Raw genomic sequence first — 23,435 nt, 5'->3', positions numbered from 1 at the left:
ATACATTGTGGTATATCAATACCAAGGAATACTACTCACCAGTGAAAAGAATCAAACTATTTACATGCAGCACCTTGAATGAATTATACGTATCTCAAGGGCATTAAGCAGAATTAAAGTAGCCAAACTCAAAATGTCACATATGCTGCCAGTTGTATATTATTCACAAAATGGCAAAATGATAGAGTGGGAGAACAGATTCTTATTCCACAGGCATTGAGGGGGTGGATGGGAAGGGAGTAGGTGTGACCATGAAGAGGCAGCACCCTGGAGAGGTTTTCACCAAACTCTGTTTTTCTTAGAAGACATTTCTCTATTTCTGTCTCATGCCAGAGTGCTTGGTGAATGACAATCATTTCTCAGCTACTGCTAATGTGCTAAAATTTTTATTCATAGGAGAGCAGTTCTTCTAACTCACCAAATTATGGCTATTATTTGACCAGTTAGCAACTGTTAAATCAGCAGAACTTGGTAGTTATCACATGGAAGGTAGATTTATGCTGTCCTCAACATCCTTCAGTAAGCTCAGGGGCAAGAGAAGCAGCTGTGAGACCAAGTGGAAAGGTTAAAATATTGCTGAACCCAGGAAGGAGCCAGTTGCTTCAGCTCTGGGGCCCCAACTCTGCTTCTTTCTAGTACTTTGATCTTAGCAAAGCATTTAGTCCCTCTAAGCGTCAGTTTTCTTATCTGTAAAGTGGTGTTGATAATGGTCCTTACAGTATTAAATTGCTGTGAGACCTTGAGTGAGAATGTGCTTATGACGATGCCACATAGTAAAAACCTCAAAAAGACCTGGCATTATTTAGAACCTAAACTTTCTGAAATTGTGTAATCTACTGTATCACAGTATTAGATGGCTTTATGATTTTCACAGGTGCTGATGTCAAAGTGATAGAACAATACTATTTAGCCTTTAGAAAAGGCTGAAATAAGGATATCTATCTAAACCACGACCAGGAGAAAAATTAACCAGACTGAATGGGCAATAATCCCAGCTCTGTCCTTACTTACCAGCACTATTATCTGAAACATGAGGGATTTGAACCAGGTGAACACCTCAGTGACTTTAAGCTCAAAAATTACCCGGGCAACATCAGCAACTATTTCCTTCCTAACCACTGTATGCGTGACCCTGGAAGCCTATAAAGATCACAGTCTGGAAAAAGTAAACTTCTGGGCACACTATCTCCCTGCTGACCCAACAGCCAGTGATAATTATCTACCTGGAGCATATGGTGATGCAGCCGAGGAAGGGGGCAGGAAGGAGACGCCCATGCCCCCCACCAGAGACCAAGCTCTGGGTTCTCACTTCATTTACTGCACAACACCATGAGAACTAGTGCCCTCGTCTCATTTTAGAAACAAGGCTGCTCAAATAATGAGTTGAAATAAAATGGAATCAGCCGGGTACTGGGGCTCACACCTGTAATCCTAACACTCTCAGAAGCTGAGGCAGGTGGATTGCCTGAACTCACAGGTTTGAGACCAGCCTGTCTCTAAAAAATAGCCAGGTGTTCTAATAGCTACTCAGGAGGCCGAAAGAAGAGGATAGCTTGAGCCCAAGACTTTGAGGTTGCTGTGAGCTATAAGCCATGGCACTCTACCGAAGGTGACAAAGTGAGACTCTGTCTCAAAAAAAAAAAAAAAGAAAGAAAGAAAGAAAAATAAAATTGAATCCAATCTATAAAACCCTTGCTCTTAGGCCAGGCACAGTGTCTCACACCTACTATCCCAGTCCTCTAGGAGGCCGAGGCAGGTGGATTACTTCAGTTCAAGAGTTCAAGACCAGGCTGAACAAGAGCAAGACCCAATCTCTAAAAATTAGCCAGGCATCATGGCAGGTGCCTATAATCCCAGCTACTTGAGAGGCTGAGGCCAGGGAATCACTTGAGTCCCAAGAGTTTGAGGTTGCTGTGAGCTATGATGCCACAACACTCCACCAGGGGCAAAAAAATGAGACTTTCAAAAATAAAACCAAAAAAACCCCTTGCTCTTTGCAGTATAAGGCCTAGCCTCTCTATTAGTAAAAAATAAAACATACTTAGTATACACACATGCACACACTGCACAGGCATAGCTTTGGCTGTTACATGCGGGCTAAATCCTACCCACAAGGTTGACACTGGTTGCCTGTCAGCAGTGATCTGTCAGGCCTCTGCAACTTGGGGAGGCTAGCAGCTCCTGTGCTTTTACATTGCAGGGGTGCTGTGGGGAGCAATTAAATGTCTGGAGCCTGCTAAGGATTATTAAGTGCTGGCAATTCCCCTCGCAGGTAATTGCTTTTGAGCCATAAAGGGACAGTTAAATAAGCACTTCCATTTCAATATCATTTTGAAGAGATAAAAAGGGATTCTAAAATTCCATAGTGTCTAAATTTGGTATTGCTGTTCACGAGGTGAAGAAACTTTATAGTCATGTGCTTTTTATAAAGGGATAATTGCCTGCTTCAGAAACTTCTTCAGTTAGAATTTTTGTGGGAATATGCTGTAGACGTTTCATAATGAAGCAGCTAGCTTTTCCAGCCAGAAATGAATTCTTGCACAGGAAGTCCGTCCCCACGCTGCTTGATTTTAGTGACAATGTTTGTAAGTGTCCAGGTTAATCTTTATCCAGAGAAAGCAACGTTTTTCAAGTCTATCTTATAGGAGTGGCTGATCCTCCTCACTGTCAAACCTAGAGGACCTGAGTTCATCCGTGGCCTGTCCCTGACCTCTTTTGATCCATGAGACCTTCTTGACTGCCTCTTTCTACTGAGTGCTTAGGTCTATCTTTGCTTCTGTCTCATCTATAAAGCACAAAGTCTAAACCTAAAAATCAAAAGCCTCCTTGGCCCCTGGATCTCCATGCAGTTATCGTCCCAGTCTTTAAGGCCCACTCGTAGTGTGAACTCTGTTTTTAAGCCTCTTTATTTCCCATTCATTGTAAACACATAGTGCTCAGGTCTCCGCCTTCCTTCCTCTTCTCTCCCACAAACACAGCCCACCGAAAGTGTCTCTGCTGCCTTCTCAGATGACCTCGTCACTGCTGCATCCTATGGGTATCTGCTTGAAGGTCTTGACACACCTGTGACGTTACACTGATCACTTCTTTCTAGAACTCTATAGAATTTCTCAGAATTCTCTCCTCTGGTTTTTCTCTCCCACCTCCCACCCTAAGACTGGTCATTCCTCTGAGTTTCCTTCAAGGTCCTTAAATGTTGGTGTCCCGGAATTCTCGGGGAAGAACTCTTTACATGCCCTCTAGGATATGCCCCTAATTTTTCCTAAGACTTGGGTTTCCACCTTTAAACTGCCCCTCCTAACTCCTAACTCCTGTTTGTTAGCTGCGGTGGGTGAGCCATCAACAGCTAGATTTTTATCTTCTGGGTCAACAGCTCCTGGTCTGTAAAATGGAGATAGTACAGTACCTACCTCACAGTGCTATACCCCTAACTAAATAAGAACTTTTTGGACAGCACTTCACCATGTGTTTGTCTACCTCTCCTCCTGTTTTACTGTTTATTACAGGGCTCCTAAGGCTCCCTTGAGCTTATTGTCATTCAGTATCTTTCATCGCACTTAACATGCAAATCCTTCTCTTGCCTTTCAGGACCAGCACGGGCAGCCTCACCACTGGGGCTCCCCCTGCCTCCCCGCTCCCCCCCCCCCATTATACTCAATATCCTTTTGTCCTTATCACTGGGGCTTTCCAAATGCCCTTCCTTCTGCCTTCAAACACTCTCTCCCCCAATTGCCAGCCCCTTTTGCCTGGACAGTTGCTACTCATTGCTCAAGTTTCAGCCTGAGTGTCACTTCCCTAGGACATCTGACCTCTAAACTGTAATTTCTTTTGCATAGCACATATGTTTCGTGGCCATTTAAGTAATTGTCTAGTTCCTCTCTCAAGCCGTGTTCTCTGTGAAAGAGGAACTGGGTCTCACTGACTCCTCAGCCCCACTGCTTGGATACCCCAGGTGCTGAGCACATGCGTGAACATGCACACACACCCAGAATACCCCAGGCAGAGCTTACATCAAGTTATCATATAAATTAGGAAACTATGAATGCTTAGGGATTCAAGGGATGACAGCTAGAAAGTTCACTGTCTGATCTCATGACAGAAAAGGAGTATAGAGTATTTTTTAACATTAAATTTTAAATCCTCGGTGATAAGGGTTTATTGAATATTCAAATATAGCAGTCAGCTTTATTTTGTTATTTTTTCCCTTTTTAAAATTTCAGGTTAATATGGGGTAGCAAACCATCAGGTTATATAATTTACACATAACAGGTAAAATTCAGAGCTGTATCTGTGTCCGACACTTACATCCGTGCATTGTATTCACCGGATAAGCGACTGAACCCCTTCCCTTCTTGAATTTAACTGGGATTTTCTCTTGTGTGGGTCCAGAAGTCAGTTTTTAAAGTCGAGTAAAATGCTCTAGGTCTGTGTTTCTCCATTTTTCAAACCTGCTGCCCATTCTGATGAGCCAAACAGTTTCACACCTTCACCCCACCCCATCACACACCTGACAGTTCCTGAGTGGGGGCTGTCTCCTACACTCCCACCAACCTAAGTTTTATACAGCTTTAGTTCACTGTCATAACATTGTCATTATATCGAGTATGACTTTTCAAATTATAAAAGAGGTCAGATCCTTTTCCCTCCCCACATTTAAGCCCCAGAGTTCAAAATGAAAAGAGGTTTGTATCTTTCATCTAGTTTGTGTGAACAGTTTCCATTTTTTATTTGTGGGGTGCTGCTTCTGCTCAGGCAGCTGTTTTCCTAATGGTTGACTTGTCTTCTAACCCAGGTGCAGTTACATGATAGACAACGTGATTCTGCTGATGAACGGCACGTTGCAAAAAAAGCCTGTGAAAGAAATCCTGGTGAAGTGTCACCCACTGGGGCGTTTCACAGAAATGGAAGCCGTCAACATTGCAGAGACACCTTCAGATCTCTTTAATGCTGTTCTGGTGGAAACACCACTAGGTATGAATACCCAATAATTATATAACTGCCTGATAACACAGTTATTAGAAAATGTACTTTCAGGCCAGGTACAGCAGCTCACGCCTATAACCCCAGCACTTTGGGAGGCCAAGGTGGCAGGATTGCTTGCCTCTCCCCCCCCCCCCCAGGAGTCTGAGATCAGCCTGGGCAACATGGCAAGATCCCATCTCCACAAAAACATGAAGAAATAACCAAGCATGGTGATGCGTCTATAGTTCCAGGCACTGGGGAGGCTGAGGCAGGAGGCTCCATTTTTTTTTTTTTTGAGAAGAGTCTCACTTTGTCACCCTTGGTAGAGTGTTGTGGCATCATAGCTCATAGCAACCTCAAAGTCTTGGGCTCAAGTGATCCTCTTGCCCCAGCCTCCCAAGAAGCTGGGGCTACAGGCACCCGCCAGAATGCCTGGCTATAGGAGGATCTCTTAAGACTCGAAGTTTGAGGTTGCAGAGTGAGCTGTGATGACACCAATGCACTGTAGCCCAGGAAACAGAGCCATACCCTAACTCCAAAAAACAAAAACAAAAAACCCTAGCAAACAAACAATAGCAAAAAAGAAAATGTTTGTCTAATTCACATTTTCCCTATAAATACAATATTCTATCACACAGACTCCTAGAAGTGGCTGGGATATCAAGGAACCATCTAGTCTACTCCCTTATTTTTCAGATCAAGACAAGTAAACCAGCCTGCTCAGGGTCACATGCAAACCATCTGTAGCAGAGAAGGAACTGGGATTCATCTCCCAGCCTCTCAGCCTCCAGACCCTTGAACTTCACACCAGGCCATAGCGAACACACAATAGAACTTGCGATTCTTTAAAAAATTAATTTTCTAGTCAAGTTTTTTTTTTTTCAGTTTTTGGCTGGGGCTGGGTTTGAACCCCCCACCTCCGGTATATGGGGCTGGCGCCCTACTCCTTTGAGCCAAAGGCGCTGCCCTCTAGCTGAGTTTTATATGATTAGTTTCTCAGCCTTTGATTTTAGACTTCTGCCTAAGTAAGTTTGCATATAGAATACATTTTGTTTTAGAAATTTGGGAATGCCATTTTTCCTGAGGTGCTTAGAAATGTCTGTCAAGTGATCTGAAGCAATGATGAAATGAGTGTTAATTTCATTATAATTTGTCACTGACAAAGGCTGTGGTATTCAGAATGCTAAGGGATAATTTTATAAGCATCATTTATCTGATAGTGTCAGGAAATGTGGGTAATAGTAATTTACTATTGATCATTTGTCAAAACAGTTGCTGTTTAAAACAGAAAATTTTAAAAAGAAAAAAATACATTTATGCTGTCATTAAGTGCCTGACACTGCAGCAGCATCACCTGGTGGGAAGCAGGTGAACCTGGAACCAGACAGCTGTGAGTGTGAAGCTCTGCCCAGTCTTGACAAGATGCCTCAGAGCAATTCAATTCACTCCAGTTTGCTCATTTTAAAAATAATTGTATCTTGGCCAGGCTCAGGCGTGGTGGCTCACACCTGTAATCCTAGCTCTTTGAGAGGCTAAGGCCGGCAGATTGCTGGAGCTCAGGAGTTTGAGACCAGTCTGAGCAAGAGCGAGACCCCTATCTCTACTAAAAATAGAAAAAACTAGCTGAGCATGAGGCAATAGGATTCCTCGAGTTTGAAGTTGCTATAAGCTATGACACCATGGCACTCTACACAGGGCATCAGAGTGAGAGACTCTGTATCAAAAAAAATTTTTTTTTACCTTATTGTAACAGGGTTTTGAAAAGTAAGTAAAACGTAAATGAGGTGAAAGCTATGTTAATTAGTAGGATGTAAGCACTCCAATTTGTACAAATAACACATTGAATCCCACAAAGACATAAATGTATTCATGATCTATGTATACATGACTTAATTTAAATAAATAAATAAGGTTCCCATTCCTACTTAAAAAAAGAAATAAAAGTAAAACACAGTTTTGGGAGAACGCAATGCCTGGCACGTGGTAACAGTAAATGGTAAACAGTACTGTTCGACTGGGGGAGGGTGACTTCAAAAACTAAGGCTTATGTGATCGGGTTCATGGTACTATGAGGACTGATAGCTCATTTAGCGTAGGGAGCAGTGTTTAGGCCTCACACCCAATAAAAGTGTAATAAAAACTCCTGTGGTCCTGGTTCCTATGAGCCCTATTGAGCCCATGGATTGCAAGTCCACAGTGTTCTTATCAGGAGTGAGCCAAGGGTGGTGTATTCAGGACACGTTTTTTAACAGCTTCTAGTCTTGCTTATGATTCATTTATTTTGTATGGCAATTTCTGCTTCTAGCGCCATTCTTTCAAGACTGTATGTCTGAAAATACCCTAGATGAACTGAATATTGAATTACTGCGCAATAAACTGTACAAGGTAATGGCTTTCCCAGATATTGTTTTTCTTGATTGCATAAAACTTCATAACTAGAGTTCTTTATTAAATGTTACTTTGCCTGTTAGCCAACTTCTGCAATTTGGAAGCTTTGCATATTTGGAATACAGTTCTGACCTGGCTTCTAGTGAAATGTGTGCGTGTCAACTTCCCTCCGCCAGCAAGATTTTTGAGAAGAAATAAAGTGCCCTATTTTGCATTCCTAGCTCCTTGCGTGGTGCCTGGAACATGCAAGGAGTTGATTGGGTGGTGGTAGGTGAATTGGCAGATGAGGCAGGTGAACCAGCATACAGAGTTCAACCTTCTGCTATGTAGTATCCACTTCTGTCCTCAATCCTGTCATAGAGTCCCTGAATCTCACAGCTAACCTGCCCAAACAACTTTGATCAGAGTGACCATTTTGGGGACAATACATCCAAGGTACCACTTTGCTACTTGCCATTTGAGTACATCTATGTACTATAGGCTGAGCAAAGTTTGTTCATTTTTACTCATATAACCATAGCATCTTTAGACATTCTCACAGGATAATTAAATAGATACTACCATGTCATTATATGTAACACATAGTACTTTATTTACAGACACATTAAATAGATACTACCATGTCATTATATGTAACACACAGTACTTTATCTCTCAAAAACATTGTACTGGTGGCTCACACCTCCCAGCACTTTGGGAGGCTGGGACAGGAGGATCACTTGAGCCCAGGGGTCTGAGGTTGCACTGAGCTATGATGCCACCGTTGCACTCTAGCCCAGGCAATAGAATGAGATCCTGCTCCAAAAATAGATAGATAGATAACATTGTATTGCAGACAATACTCCTTTTTGTGACTTATGGGCTTAGGGGAGGCATCCCTGAGACCTAACCAACAGAAGGCACTGTTCTAAGCAATCCATAGGCCTCAACTAAATCCATCTAGCAAAACTATGGTGCTTGTGCTATCCCCAGGCCTCAGATGACAAAACAGAGGAAAAGAGAGGCATGGAGCCCTTGGCAGAAGCCAGTTAGCTAGGAAGCATTAGAGTTGAGATTCAAGCACAGGCAAGCTGACCCCACACCCCAGACTTTTTGCCTTTCCATACATCTCCATGTTCAGAGCCATCCCAAGTGTGTCTCAGAGAGAGAGGAAATGTCAGCACAGGGCTGAATCTAAAATCATTTGCTGGGCTCAGAAAAGAACTTGGCATTCTTGTTAGAATAGCAAGAATTAGCCATGTGAAATAATCCAAAACCATGCAAAAAAAAAAAAAGTGGTTTGTTAAGTAATTATAAGTTATGAAAAGTCCAATTTTGTTCTTTTATGGAGTTCTTTTCCAGTCTGTGCAACATGCTGCAATATGAAACTTTTACCAAGTTTATCATAAAATTTCTCCCCAGGGGAGAAGTAATTCAATTTTCATTAAGGCACTTAATAATCCATGACAAGTTGTTCTAGAAGTTTATAAAAGGGAAATATATTCATTTCCTTATTTATTTTCTTTTAAAGTCTTACCTTGAGGCTTTCTACAAATTCTGTAAGAATCATGGTGACGTCACAGCAGAAGTTATGTGTCCCATTCTTGAGGTAAGAAAGACTGCTCCAAGGAGTGTGCTAACACACGTTGTATTGTTTTAGCCCTACTTAGATTTCTTTGTCTTAGAAACTCCTTTACGTAGAAATAAAAGAAGCAGGATGTCATTGGGTGTCTTTGGTTAAGAGTAACATTTTTCAAGTTTTCTACCTGGAAGAGTTATTGTGGAATTGGAAAAGAATAATGCTTATGAAAGTTTGGTCATGATTCATTTTGATGTAATATGTAAAAAGTAGATTATAGTCAACTAAAAATTTAGTATACTGTGAGCAATGGGTAGACTATAGATACTCATAATAATCACCCAAATTCCTGCCAGTGGGGGGGTGTTGAGCACCTGGGAACCCACACAACTCGGCTCCAAAGTCCACTATGTCTTCATCCACAGAGACATTGTTCCTTCTTTGAATCCTAAAATAAAGGCCTCCCTAAGCAACTCACGAGCATTCCAGCTTTCAGAAGAGGACTTCAGTTAGGCAACGCACACACAGCTGGCAAGCTCATTTCTTTATGTGTCAAATGCCACCACTGATGGCCCCCCTCTAGTTGATGTTATGCTCTTTCCAATTCCTCTTTATGACCACAGACTGTGTCTCTGCTCAGAGGAATGTTGATCTGGAAATTCACGGGAGTTTGGGAATAGAGACCAGAAGGACCTGCGGGCATCCTGAGCATAGTCTGTGCTGAGGGCTTCATCCTTCTCTCTTGCTGGCTTCCTAATTCACTTGAATAGGAAAAGAAAATACCACTCTGGGCTTTTCTAAGCCTTCACTTTGCCCTGTGAAACTACCTTTCATCTAAAGGATATTTTAATTCATTAGATTTTCTGTTATAGCAACTTCACTAGTGGGCAGACTATTTAGGTACCATGAAGATTTTGGATTTCAAGGAAGACTTAATAGGCATTGTCCTGTATGCAAGAAGAAAATAAATTAACTTCATTCATCTGGGTATATTTTAACCTAAAGTTCTGAAACTGCATGTGATGAAGTTAGTTCCCCACAAAACATATAATTGTTAAGTTTTATGTTTTGGTGTGTTGCTTTTTATTTGTTTTTTCATGATGGAGGATTTCTGTCTGTCACTCCAGTTGGAGTGCAGGGGTGTCATCAGAGCTCAAGGCAAACTCAAACTCCTGGACTCAAGCAATTAATCCTCTTGTATCAGCCTCCTGAGTAGCTGGAACTACAGACTCACACCACCACATCCAGCTAATTTTTTTTCTATTTTTAGTACAGATGGAATCTCATTCTTTCTCAGCTAGTCTCCAGCTCCTGAGCTCAAACAAGTCTTCCTCCTCAGGCTCCCAGAGTATAGGATTACAGCCATGAGCCCCACAAACTTTATGGTTAAAGATACTTTGCTATCTCATAATGAAATTTTTTCTTTCTTTTTGGAGACAGAGTCTCACTCTGTTTCCCAGGCTAGAGAGCCATGGCCTCAGCCTAGCTCACAGCAACCTCAAACTCTTGGGCTCAAGTCATTCTCCTGCCTCGGCCTCCCATTTAACTGCAACTACCATGTACCTGTCACAATGCCGGGCTAATTTTTCTATTTTTAGTGGAGAGGGGTTTGGGGTCTCACTTTGTTCAGACTTATCTTGAACTCTGGAGCTCAAGGGATGCCCTCACCTTGGCCTCAAAGAGTGATAGGATTACAGACCTGAGCCACCATGCTGGGCCTGAAATTCTTAAAGCTGAAATAGTCCTTGAAGTAAAAATCTTATCACTGCAGAACTCTAAAAAATTATTTTTATCCTTATCTATATTACACAGAAAGTGAGCATCAAATACATAACATTTTTCTCGGGCATACTGAATGTCAGAAAGTGAGGTAATCTCTTTCAGACATGCTAACCATGTAAGTAACCCAGTGATGCTATGAAGCTCTCTCTTTCTCAGAAATTCAACTACTAGCCATACTATAAGAAGCTATATTACCTATGGTTTAAAAGTAGAGTTCCTACTCAAATAACTCCTATAGGTTAGATATGGTTTGTGTATTTTGTACCAAAAAAACATGTCAAATAAATGTTAATGTCAAAACTTACAACCTTACAAAAGATATACAATAGCACTATTAGTAACTTACATTTATAATACTGTGTGCTAGATGCTATCTGGAGTGCTTCATATATGTGGATTCAGTTGGACTTTACAACCACACAAAATTGGCTGGGGTTTTTTGTTTGGTTTTGTTTTTGTTTTTGTTCGTTTTGGAGACAGAGTCTCACTTTGTCACCCTCACTAGAGTGCCGTGGCATCATATCTCACAGCAACCTCCAACTCTTGAGCTCAAGCGATTCTCTTGCCTCAGCCTCCAGAGAAGCTGAGACTATAGGTGTCCACCACAATGTCCAGCTATTTTTAGAGACAGGGTCTCACCCTTGCTCAGACTGGTCTCCAACCTGTGAGCTCAGGCCAATCCACCTGCCTTGGCCTCCCAGCATGCTGGGATTACAGGCATGAACCACTGCGCCTGGCAAAATTGGATATTTTAGTATCTATTTTTCAGGAAGGGCAACTGAGACGCAGAGAAGGCTAATAACTTGCCTGACGTCTCACAGCTAATAAATCAGAATTTGAATCCAAGCAGTTGACTCCAGTTTCTATATGCTTCTTCACTCTGCCATATTGCCTCTGCATTAAATTCGCCATTCACAATTCTTTTTTACAAAAGTAAGTGCTAATTCATAAGCCAAACCACACTACGAGCACCTTAAAAATCAGAAATAGGGGAGAATTAGGTCCTTGGTGATGTAAGAAAATACAGGATGGTATTAAAAAAATGCTTATCACTAAGATGATTTGATCAAACTACATTATCCCTAGTTTTCTCATTGTTCCTTTCCAAATCTCATACTATCAGAACAGCTTAGATTTTTTTTAAACATTATTAAAAATAATTCATTCATCTGTCTTTACATGTTTATACAGAAATTTCAGCCAGCTATGGTAAGCAATTATAACCTCTATAATGATAAGATCTGGAGAGATATGTCAGTTTTACATAAATATTTTGGATCATGTAATTACTTTCTTTTATGCTTACAGCTATAGAGCATTTAAACAATATATAAATTCTGTGTATATGCTTATTTATTCTCATTTGCCTGGAGAATTAAAAAGACTTAATATGGTAGAAAAGAGCATTAGCCAAGATAATATGTGGAAATTTGACCTATTTAAAGATTTGTTACTTTATATGAAAAAAAAAAGAAATTAACTTATATTCAAGGCAAATTCCCAGGAGCATACTATTTGCCTATTATTCCTGTTCTTCCATCGTTATGGTTAATGGGATAGTGAAAAATAAGCTCAGAATATGTTTTTTAACCTCTACTGGTCATTACACATGGTCATAAAGCTGGGCTCCATTCCAGTCACTTCAGTCTATTCCGCTGTCATGGACACCTCTGCCCATGGCACTACCCATGTACTCTTCTTCCTGTAAGGAACTGGGGAGACTGTGTGACTCGATCAGCAAACTCTGTCATGTGCAACTGATAATGATTTTGAATAAGTCAACAGCACCTTATTGTCTCTTACAACAACAAAAATAAGATACGGCTTTAAAGTGAACACGTTTTTGAAGGGAAGAGAGAGTGGAAAGACATCAGACCTCTGACACAGGCCGTCCCACACAGTGTGCCAGCAAGAACAGTCAAACCAGTCCACCCCATTCACTCCTCTCCACTCAGATGCTGTGTCAAACCCTGCTTAGGGCTGATCAAAGCACAGTCCTCTTACAGTTCTAAAATACTAGTTCTTTTCTCTAAGAGAATACCCACTCTCACACACCAAGAGCCTGTAGACTAGAAGAGTAAGGTGGATCTAAAATAGAGTCAGTAATAACAAAAGGAAAATTGAATATAATAGGTGTGCAGTGAAACTCATATTCAGTTAGGGAAGAGAGAGAAGGGCATGAAAAAGATGGCAGGCAGGATTTCAATGTGCAGTAGTAACAAGGCCAAGGTGCTGGAAAGTGTACGGAGCGTACAGACGACCTCTGTGTCAGTCAAAGTTCTCTCTTCCTGACACGGCATGTAAAAGCTTTCATGTGTCTTTCCAGCCACCCAGACGTCCCGCTTCTCCAACTGCTTCCTCTGTGTGTGCGATAACCCTGCCTCCGAGGCGTCCTGCTTTATCTCCTGCAGCCCCCTGCTCAGCTGCCCTGCCTGTCTGCGGTGCCGCCTCGCCCGCCCTGTTCTCTCCTTAAGATCTTAACGTCCAACAGCCCGAGAGAGAGCACATTACAGAACACGTGGGACCATCACCTCCCTTGTTGTTCCTCCTGCCCTCATTTTTGTTTGAAGGTTTCCTACTGCCGTGAAATCTTCCTCTTGTATTTCTTCTCTTATCCTAACAAGGTCTAAAATTACTGACAGGACTGGTTATATTCAGTAGCCAGAGACAGATGCCTTTGCTTCCAAATAAGGCCACTCCCTACTTTTCTTTGGCTCACCCATAATTTCCATGAGAGCAATCAAAAGGATCAGATGGAACTAACGGGCACCCTCCTCCTGATAGGAAACACCTGTTCTAACAAACGCCTTCCAGTAAAATCTGTTGCGGGTCTAGTTTTGCTATTGGTTAATTAGCCACAACCTGATTCATGGCTAGTACATAGAAATTCTTTTTAGCTTTCATGTGCATGCAAATAACCTTGGAATCTTGTGAAAGTGCAGATGCTGGTTCAGTAGGGCTGGACAGTGGCCCTGGAGTTTGCATTTTTAATGAGCTTCGAGGTGATTTCAAAGCTAGTAAGCCCTGAAATACAATTCGGCTAGGCCGGTGCCTGTGGTTCAGTGGGTAGGGCGCCGGCCCCACATACGTAGGGTAGTGGGTTCTAAACCCGGCCCGGCCAATCTGCAACAAAAATAGCCCGGCATTGTGGCAGGCGCCTGTAGTCCCAGCTCCTCAGGAGGCTGAGGCAAGAGAATCGCTTAAGCCCAAGAGGTTGAAGTTGCTGTGAGCTGTGATGCCACGGCACTGTCCGGAGGATGACATGGTGAGACTCTGTCTCAAAAAATAAATAAAAACTAGCCAGGTGTTGTGGCATGTGGGTGGGGTGAGGGAATGAGATTCTGTCTCAAAAGAAAGTACAATGGACAAGAGAAAAGTGGTTCCTAAAAGATTTTAGAGTGTAGTCGGCGGGGCGGTGGGGGGGGGGGGAATGTAGGTACAGATTTCTAAATAATATGGCAAGTGCAGGTTATTTTGGATACCAAGAGAAGAGTCGGTTCACCCAAGGGCACCATTGCCAACACCATGGGGGCAGAGAAGGAGCCCCCAAAGGATAGACTGTGATAGAATAGTCAGTAGGCAGAGGGGGACCCAAGAGATAGTAGAAACCTGCAGACTAAAAGAATAGAAAAGACATTTCGAGAAAGACTGAGTGCTTAAATGAAATAGAAAAACTGATGTGGGGGTGGAAGCAGGGGCCTCATGGTGTTCTGCACGGTGAAGACAGCTCATAAGTCTTTGTTGACCTACATGAAGATCATGTAGCCAACCCCAACCCCAGCACCTTCCAAATAAGAAAACTTAGGTCTTGAGAGGAAGATAATACGCACCAAGCCTCATAGTTCTTGGCTACAGAGTTAGATTTATTGGTACCTACCCTAGCAAGTTAAAAAAGAAAACCAAAACCTTGAAAGTACAAACAGATGGTAGGTGGCCTAAAGTTTCATCATGTAAATAGTCCTACTGATTCATTAATTAAAAAGGGGTATTGACACATGACTTGTACTTTTTGTTCCAAACACCACATGAGGCCCTTTACTTGCATGATCTGGTTCTATCCCTGACTGAACCCTAAAAAGTAGACATTCTTCCCATCTTTATGGAAGAAACATTTTGTGTTGCTAGTGGTCTACGAGACAGAGACCCATGAGTGACTCACTAGGGGGTGCCTGGGAAACAAAACTTAGTGGAGTTTCAAGAGTCATAGGTCATCATTGCTGCTGTGTGATAACTGGCAGGCAGTGATTCCGTTACACAAAGAAACTAAGGGAACATTAATAACACATGTCCGTAGTATAATTAGACATACATCCGGAAAGGAAAACAAATCACTTCAGAAATGAACTTGTCTATTTAGAGTGCTGTTCATAGCACTTAGAACTTTATTAGATTTCACTGATTTTGTCTTCCAAATTCAGTTTGAAGCTGACAGACGTGCTTTTATCATCACTCTCAACTCCTTTGGCACTGAATTGAGCAAAGAAGACCGGGAGACGCTCTACCCCAGGATCGGCAAGCTCCATCCGGAGGGGCTGCGCCTGTTGGCACAAGCAGAAGACTTTGACCAGATGAAGAGAGTAGCGGATCATTATGGAGTACGTGACGGGCTCTTGAAGTGCCTGACATTATTTTATCAGATGTGCTTGGGAAACTCACATATCGAATGGCCACTTCTTATTATAAGAAGTTATAATATTCATAAGGTAGCAGGCAGTGTCTCTTTCTGTAACTATCTTTCCAAAGAAATACTTCAAATGTCTATTCCAAGCTAGTATTTTTTAAGATTCCTGCCAAATGAGTACTTGTTTAAATCTCTAAGGAGTAGTCATCTGAGCACTCCATTTGAAGTGCTTGATAAAGCAAGTTTCCCAAGAGACTAGGGCAGTGTTCTAGAAATATGAGCTCATGGCAAAGTTATATGAAACAGCCTGGCCCAGTGGTCCTTTCGGTACCCCTCAGGGGAAATGGGATTAGGTACAGAATGTCTAGATAGAAGCCTCTCATCTGTGATCCCAACACTCCCGGAGGCTGAAGTGGGTGAATTGCCTGAGCTCAGGCGCTCAAAACCAGCCTGAGCAAGAGTGAGGCTCCCATCTCTAAAAAGCTGGATGTTGTGGTGGGCACTTGTAGTCCCAACTACTTGGGAGGCTGAGGCAAGAGGATCATTTGAGCCCAGGAGTTTGAGATTGCTGTGAGTTATGATGCCACGGCACTTGGTATCAAGGGAGACAAAGTGAAACTCTGTCTCAAAAAAAAAAAAAAAAGACTAGGTAGACTACATGAGAGAATGTGGATCTACTGCAGTGGTTCTCAACCTCCCTTGCCGCAATGTATTTTCATTGTTACAAAGGGGTCAACCCACAGGTTGAGGACCACTGAATTGGTTTATCCACACTCTCTGCTGAGTGGCCAGAAAATGGGAGATGAAAAGTAGCTGCTAACTCCTCCCTTGACTCCAGCATCCACTGGCTCTTAGGCAGCCTGATGCTCCTTATCTCTGATTCCATTCCCTCTGACTTATGGATAGTTGCATACACACCCTCTAGGTAACACTTCCAGGACTTTCTAGTTATTCTTCCTTTTTTCTCTTGAGTCAGAGTCTCACTCTGTTGCCTCAGGCTAGAGTGTCCAGGCATAGGCCTAGGTCACAGCAACCTCAAACTTCTGGGTTCAAGCGATTCTCCCACCCCAGCCTCTTGAAGACTAGGACTACGGGCACCTGCCACAGCCCTTAGCTAATTTTTCTATTTTTAGTTGAGACAGGGTCTCACTTTTGCTCAGGCTGGTCTTGCACTCCTGAGCTCAAGCCTTGAGCTTGAGCTTATCCCAGGCTCCCAGAGTGTCAGGATTACAAACATGAGCCACTGTGCCTTGAGTCTTTCTTGACTCTCATCTTTTCCTGTGGATTTCTGAAGCACTCCAGAAAAGAAAAACCTAACAATGAATAAGCTTTCGTAACATCTCATATATAATTGCATGAGACTCTTTAGCATAATATTAAAGTGTGCACTTCTGCACAAATTCCATCCCTTTCACAGTTAAACTTCCATACACATTCCTTTAGTTGTCATCTCAAAGAATCCATAAACCTTTACTAATCAAATCACAGATGCTGATTAAGCCTCTGTAACATACCTAGCTGGCCCTGAGACCCTGCCTGTAGAAATGAGCGCAAACAGAATATATTGAGAGTAGAATTGCCTGGATGTTTGAATAGGCAAAGAGGCTAGACATTCAGCCTATTATTTGGACTTCTTGGTGGTTCCTCAGGAAGACAAAGATCCTCTTAAAATAAAATTCAGGCCTTCTGCCACAGATTAAAACAGAATAGAGGCACATTGTCTATATTGCAGGGAAACAAATACAGTCACATACATTCAGGGGAAATCAAAATACATTGAAAATGAATCTCTTGTCTTTGTTTCTAAGGTATACAAGCCTTTGTTCGAGGCTGTAGGTGGCAGTGGGGGAAAGACGTTGGAGGATGTGTTTTATGAACATGAGGTATGGTATAAGTGAAAATGCTATTAGCTCATTTTTCTATTGTTATGGATTTTTAAATATATTCTTACTTTGGGTTTTCTTTTTACAGTTGATCAGATACACTGATTAGATACATTCATAGCATGAAAGTCAACAGTGTGTCAGTACTGCTGCCTTAGAGCCAGGGCCCTGTGGCTCACATCTGATGGCTTCACATGGAACTCTCTTCACCAGATAGATGGGAAAGAGTGACACTCTGGAAGGATTAGAGTTGTCTAATAGCTGATTAACCAGGATGCCCTTGTGATGAAGTACCAACTCTTCTCACGCCAGTGCATCTCAGTCTCACGTCTCTCTCCCCTTCAGGAAGGGTTTACCCACAGTTATAGTTCATGGGCACAATTATAATGCTGAAGAATTAACCATGGGAAAACCCATCCAGTCTAGATTATTCTTTCTTCCCCCTCAAAAGCAAAAGCGTCCTTAATTCATTTTTAGTCAATTCCTGGGATACAGTGCTATTAGCAAAAGTGGTTTTTGTTTTGTATCGGGTAAATCTGTAGTTTTTCTAGTATATTCTGTTCATTTTTATGACGTTATTGGCCTTTCCCTCTCAATCTGATTGAAATTAACAGAAAACCCTGAAAGTTAGCCAAACCTCAGGGTCAGACTGGCTCCTGAATCTCCTTATAAAGCCTCCTCCTTAGATGCTTTCCAGCAGCTCTCTGGAGTCTGTCGTAGAAGTAAAAACAATGCAAATTATTCCATATATTAGGATTGTTTGAAAATTCTGCCATATTGCACCACTGCTGCAAGGGACACTGATAAGGAAGCTGCCCTTGGCAGGAAAAAATGAGTCTCCGGCCTCCACTCCTGAGTACTTTGCTTGAGGTTTTCAGTGCTGCAGAAGGGGCTCAGTACCTGGCCTTCTTTACAGTCTAAATATCAAAATAGGAAAGAACAAAGGAATTGTTCTATGTTAGTCTTTAGTTTAACTAAAGAATAACTTGCTAACTTGATAACTTCTCCAGAAAAAAATAACAACATAAAGTTGCAACAGGGCGTCCTATTAAAGCTCATAACTCTCAGACTGGACTAAATTCCAGGGGCCCCTGACACTGCCCTGGAGGGGAGTTAGACAGCCTAGAAAACTTTAAAAATTTTAAAAGTTATAGCCAAAGAAGAATTACTTTACCTAAGTGAGACCATTCCACTAGTCAGAAGCCAGACAAGTATTATTACAAAGTTATGCACACACTTCAAAGTTCTCCCCACAATCTTTGCGCCTAGCAATGTTGTTAAGATTTGGAGCTTGTCTGCTGATCCTGAGCACTTACTTTTATACCTACTGTTGTCTCCATTTTTCCGCAGAACTTGCCAGGTTGCCACTGTTTTCCTCTATTTGGCTCAACTTGGACATTGTCTATTTAAACACAAATAACCCTGGCCCAAGCACAAGCCAGTCTGTAGCTTCATATTATTTCAGAAGTATAGTATGTTCCAAGTAAGTTGATGGTCTCTGTTATTTGTTTCCTGTTTCAGGTACAAATAAATGTGCTGGCATTCAACAGACAATTCCACTACGGCGTGTTTTATGCATACGTAAAGCTGAAGGAACAAGAAATGAGGAACGTCGTGTGGATAGCAGAGTGCATTTCCCAGAGACATCGAACTAAAATCAACAGTTACATCCCGATTTTATAATCCTCAGGGGGCAGGGGGCTCAAATGTGGAAAGACATAAATGTCACAGGAAAGTTATTGAGGAAAATAAAAGAAATCGTGTTGTATTATCTAGGTCGCACAAAAATAAGCTACGCCATACTCTCAAGAACTGCAAATCCACTAGCAACACAGTAGACCAACCCTGTAACAAGACAATTCTTTTGTTTTCAGTAGCCTTAAATCTTGTTTCCACATTTATGTTTCATTCTTCACAGGGCCTTAGACATTAATTTTAACTGACCCTATGATACTTTTCCTAATCTTGTTAACTTCTGTTAAAAATTGGACCTAATAAAAGTGTCTATTCTTGCTTGTGCTTGGTTCTCCGCAGGCCCAAATACTGAGTGTCAACTTTTTCCCTGTCTGCTCCTTCCCTAGGTTCACAAAAATACAAAACTATATGTCGCCAAACTTAACCCCAGTTGATGGGAAATGTTGTGGGTTTGATCCTGTAGGCTTGAGAAAACACCACAATTTCAAACCATATTCCCTAGAGGCAGGCAGTGTTACATTTGTTAATAAATTTGTTTCTCCCACCTTTTTTTAAGTAAAAGGCATATATCTCTCTTTTTTAAAATTTAATTTGTATACATTTATGGGGTATGAATGTTAACTTTGTTACCTGGATATTTTGTTGTTGTTGTTTTTTCTTTTTAATTTAATTTAATTATTTTATCTTATTTTTATTTTTTTTGAGACAGAGTCTCAAGTTGTCATCACAGCTCACAGCAACCTCTAACTCCTGGGCTCAAGCGAGTCTCCTGCCTCAGCCTCCCAACTCTCTAGGACCACAGGCACCTGCCACAACGCCCAGCTATTTTCTGGTTGCAGCCGTCATTGTTGTTTGGCGGGCCGGTTTGGATTCGAACCCGCAACCTTAGGTGTATATGGTTGGCTTCTTAGCCACTGAGCCACAGGCCCCGAGCCAGTTACCTGGATATTTTGCATAGTGGCGAAGCCAGGGCTTTTAGGGTATCCATCACCTTAACAATGGACCTTGTACCCATTAAGTAATTTGTCGTTTTCCCACCCCCACCCTTCTGAGTCCTGGATGTCTATCCCTCCACACTCTCAGTCATGTGTGCACATTATTTAGCTCCACTCATCAGGAAGAACATGTGGTATTTTTCTTTTTGTGTCTGAGTTGTTTCACTTTAGAAAATGGCATCTAGTTCCATTCAATTTTCTGTAAATGACATGATTTCTTTCTTTCTATGCATGAATTATACCCCATTTTCTGTATATACACCATATTTTCTTTATTCAATCATCCAGTGATAGACTCGTAGGTTGCTTCCATATCTTTGCTATTCTAACTATTGCTGTGATAAACATACAGGTGCAGTATCTTTTTTAACATCATGATTCTTTTTCCCTTTGAATAGATAGATACCCAGTAGTGGGATTGCTGGATCAAATGGCAGCTCTATTTCCAGTTCTTTGAGAAATCTCTGTGCTGTTTTCCACAGAGGTTATCTAATTTACATTTCCAGCAACAGCGTATACCAGTCTCTTTTCTCCATATCCTTTACAACATCTGTTATTTATTTTTGTCTTTTTAATGATAGCTATTCTGACTGTCTTGTGGTTTCAATTTGTATTTCTCTGATAATTACTAATGTTGGGCATTTTTCTTCTGGGTTTTTTTTTTTAGCTATTTGTCTTTTTTAAAAAAGTGTCTACTCATGTTTTTTGCCTACTTTTTAGTGGAAGTTTTTATTGTTGAGTTGTTTGAGTTCCTTATACAAACTAGGAGAGAATTTGTAAATCTCTGTTTCTTATGCTTCCTTCATCTTTTACCCTAGAAGAAAATAACCTTATGATTGTATGCTATTCATTCCGAAGCAAAAATGACAGGTCCAGTTCACAGGGAATAGATTCCTCATAAAACCAGTAGAACTGGCACATAGAGCTACCAGGGATAGGAAGGGAATAGCTTAGAGAAAAGCATGGAGATAATTCTCTGATTATTCTCTTTCCACCCCATCTCTGTGTGATATGGATAGGGGCCCTTAGTATCCCACAAGGCTGTAGGCTGAAATTAAACTCCCTTTCCTTGGATATAAACATTGAAGGCTGCAGTCCTCCCACCCTCTTCCCCAGCCACCGAAAAGTCCAACTATAGTGTGAACATAGAAGAGAAGAACTTTCCTACAAACCTTCAGGCCCCTCCAGTGTGCGCCTGGCATAGACAAGGTACACAGGTTGAAATTTGAATAACTTGTCTTGAAATGTCATAGTTTGGGGGGGGTTTGTTTGTTTTGTTTGTTTGTTTTTGTAAAGAGACTGGGTCTCCTTCTGTTGCCCTGGCTGGGTCTCAATGGCCTGATCATAGCTCACTCTAACCTTGAAGTCCCGGGCGTAGGCAATTCTCTTATTTACACTCCTATAGTCCCAGCCACTTGGGACTGACTTACACTCCCTCCCAAGTGGCTGGGACTAGAGGAGTATACCACCATCCCTGGGCAATTTTAAAATTTTTAATAGAACAGAATGTGTGTATATGTGTGTGTGTGTGTGTGTGTGTGTGTGTGTGTGTGTATTAGGAGATTCTCCCTATGCTGTCCAGGCTGACCTCTAACTCCTGGGCTCCAGCAATCCTGGTGCCTCAAGCATGAGCCACAGCTTTTAAGTAGCTGAACAAGTATGTGGCTCCTCCATCAGGCCTCAGAGAACTGGCCTACAGTGGAGAACATGGACCTTTGAAAAAATCTTATATAAAATGAGACCAAAAAATCAGGTCCTGCACATAAAATATGAAAAACAATTGATTTCATGTTCTAAGTGATTGGCGCTGAGGTTCCTCACCATCCATTCCCCACCCTCCTCTGGACACCTCATCAATCCCTCCAATTCCCTCTGTCATCTGCTGCAGATTACCTCAGAACAGTATATTCCAATGAACTCTATGCCAGAACTTGAGATCTACCCTAGAGTAGGGTCTTCTGGCCATTCTCCACCCCTTGGGTTCTGCTCCCTTTAGCATTACTCTCAAAGGTGGTTCACCAGTCTTTCTTTATTAACCTATCTCTTTCAGTTTAGGCTGAAATTGTTTGACCTCCAATAAGATTACACACTTGCAGTAATGTGGTGCTCTGTGGGATACAAAGGTAGCATTTACAATTCTCAAGATACTTGGAGGACATCTAGGAAGACATGCAGTCATTTCTGTTGTTCAAATGCTTTAGGAATGAGGAACGCTGACTGGGGGCCAGTGGAGATGACCGTACTGAATCAGGGTGAGTTTGACCCAAGGCTAAGTATTACTGGACAATGATGGAATTCAGTTAGCTTCCCTCTCCCCAGCATGGCAACAATGTAATAGGACATTGAGAAAGATAAAAGAGCCTGGGGGCTCACACCTGTAATCCTAGCACTCTGGAAGGCAGAGGTGGGTAGATTGCTTGAGCTCAGGAGTTCCAGACCAGCCTGAACAATAGTGAGACCCAGTCTCTACTAAAAATAGAATAGGAAACTACTTGGGAGGCTGAGGCAAGAGGATCAATCTTTTGAGCCCAAGAGTTTGAGTTTGCTGTGAGCTGTGATGCCAGGGCACTCTACCCAGGGCAACAGAGTGAGACTGTCTCAAGAAAAGAGAGAGAGAAGGATAAAAGAAATCTTGGTAAATAATCAGAAATCTTGTGATAATCAGATTTGAGGCACTTTCTTTCTTTCTTTTTTTTTTTAAAGGCAGAGTCTCACTTTGTCGCACTCTGTAGAGTGCCAGAGTGCCATAGCTTAAGCGATTCTCTTTGCCTCAGCCTCCCAAGTAGCCGGGACTACAGGCACCTGCCACAGGGCTCAGCTATTTTTTGATGCAGTTTGCCAGGGCTGGGTTCAAACCCACCACCTTTGGTATATGGGGCCAGCACCCTACTCACTGAGCCACAAGTGCCACCCCTTGAGGCACTTTCTTAATAGTAATTCTTAAGTCTATTGTTTAAAAAATGCTGTTAATAATGTCTTAGATCTCACAGACAAAACAAGAGAAAGGTGATTACTTTCACTCTGTTTTGTCTTTCAGAAGCCATCAACATTTTCCCTATTGTATGATTCATTTTATTTACTTTGAGTCTTTTCTCTTCTTTTCAGCAAATGGAAGCATTCATACTTACATATATTGAATATGAATTGCTGGGGAATATATGTGACGTTATTCTCAGTGATTTCATCTTCATCCCTTAAATCTCAACAATAACAGTCCTGGAGTTTCGATGTCATCTTGAATGACTAGATTCACTCATAAACGGATGCCTTATATATACACGAAAACAGGGCGTGTAAACCATCTCCCCTAAGTGATCTCTTCTCCCTCACATCTTCATTATTCCACTTGGCTTCCATCAATTACTTTTCCGCCAGCTCTCCCTTCCTCCTCAGTCCCTGGTGCTGCAGTTTTCCGCCCCTGCCACTTACTGAAGGCTTCATCACGAATTGAAATCCACCTGACTGCAGCACCGCTCAGCATGGATGACATCTGGCTGCTTATGTAAGGGAAGGCAGGTTGGATTATCTTTGGAAAGAAAGGAAAATAAGTA

At 41.9% G+C, this 23,435-nt stretch overlaps 1 protein-coding gene across 1 annotated transcript in view; it reads left to right on the top strand.

Moving 5' to 3' along the window:
* Positions 1–18,990, top strand: part of ATP6V0D2 (ATPase H+ transporting V0 subunit d2) — a 56,410-nt gene extending 37,420 nt beyond the window's left edge. The window contains exons 3-8 of the mRNA XM_003782506.1: positions 4,793–4,971; positions 7,268–7,347; positions 8,861–8,938; positions 15,109–15,285; positions 17,120–17,194; positions 18,716–18,990. Coding sequence (XP_003782554.1) covers positions 4,793–4,971; positions 7,268–7,347; positions 8,861–8,938; positions 15,109–15,285; positions 17,120–17,194; positions 18,716–18,877 — 751 coding nt within the window. The 3' untranslated portion in view covers positions 18,878–18,990. The remainder of the gene's footprint in view (positions 1–4,792; positions 4,972–7,267; positions 7,348–8,860; positions 8,939–15,108; positions 15,286–17,119; positions 17,195–18,715) is intronic.
* Positions 18,991–23,435: the final 4,445 nt, after the last annotated feature.

The sequence above is a fragment of the Otolemur garnettii genome, unplaced genomic scaffold (assembly GCF_000181295.1).
Source record: "Otolemur garnettii isolate 467f Iridium unplaced genomic scaffold, OtoGar3 scaffold00004, whole genome shotgun sequence".
In the NCBI taxonomy this organism is placed as follows: Eukaryota; Metazoa; Chordata; class Mammalia; order Primates; family Galagidae; genus Otolemur; species Otolemur garnettii.
This window is presented reverse-complemented; position numbering and strand designations above follow the sequence as displayed.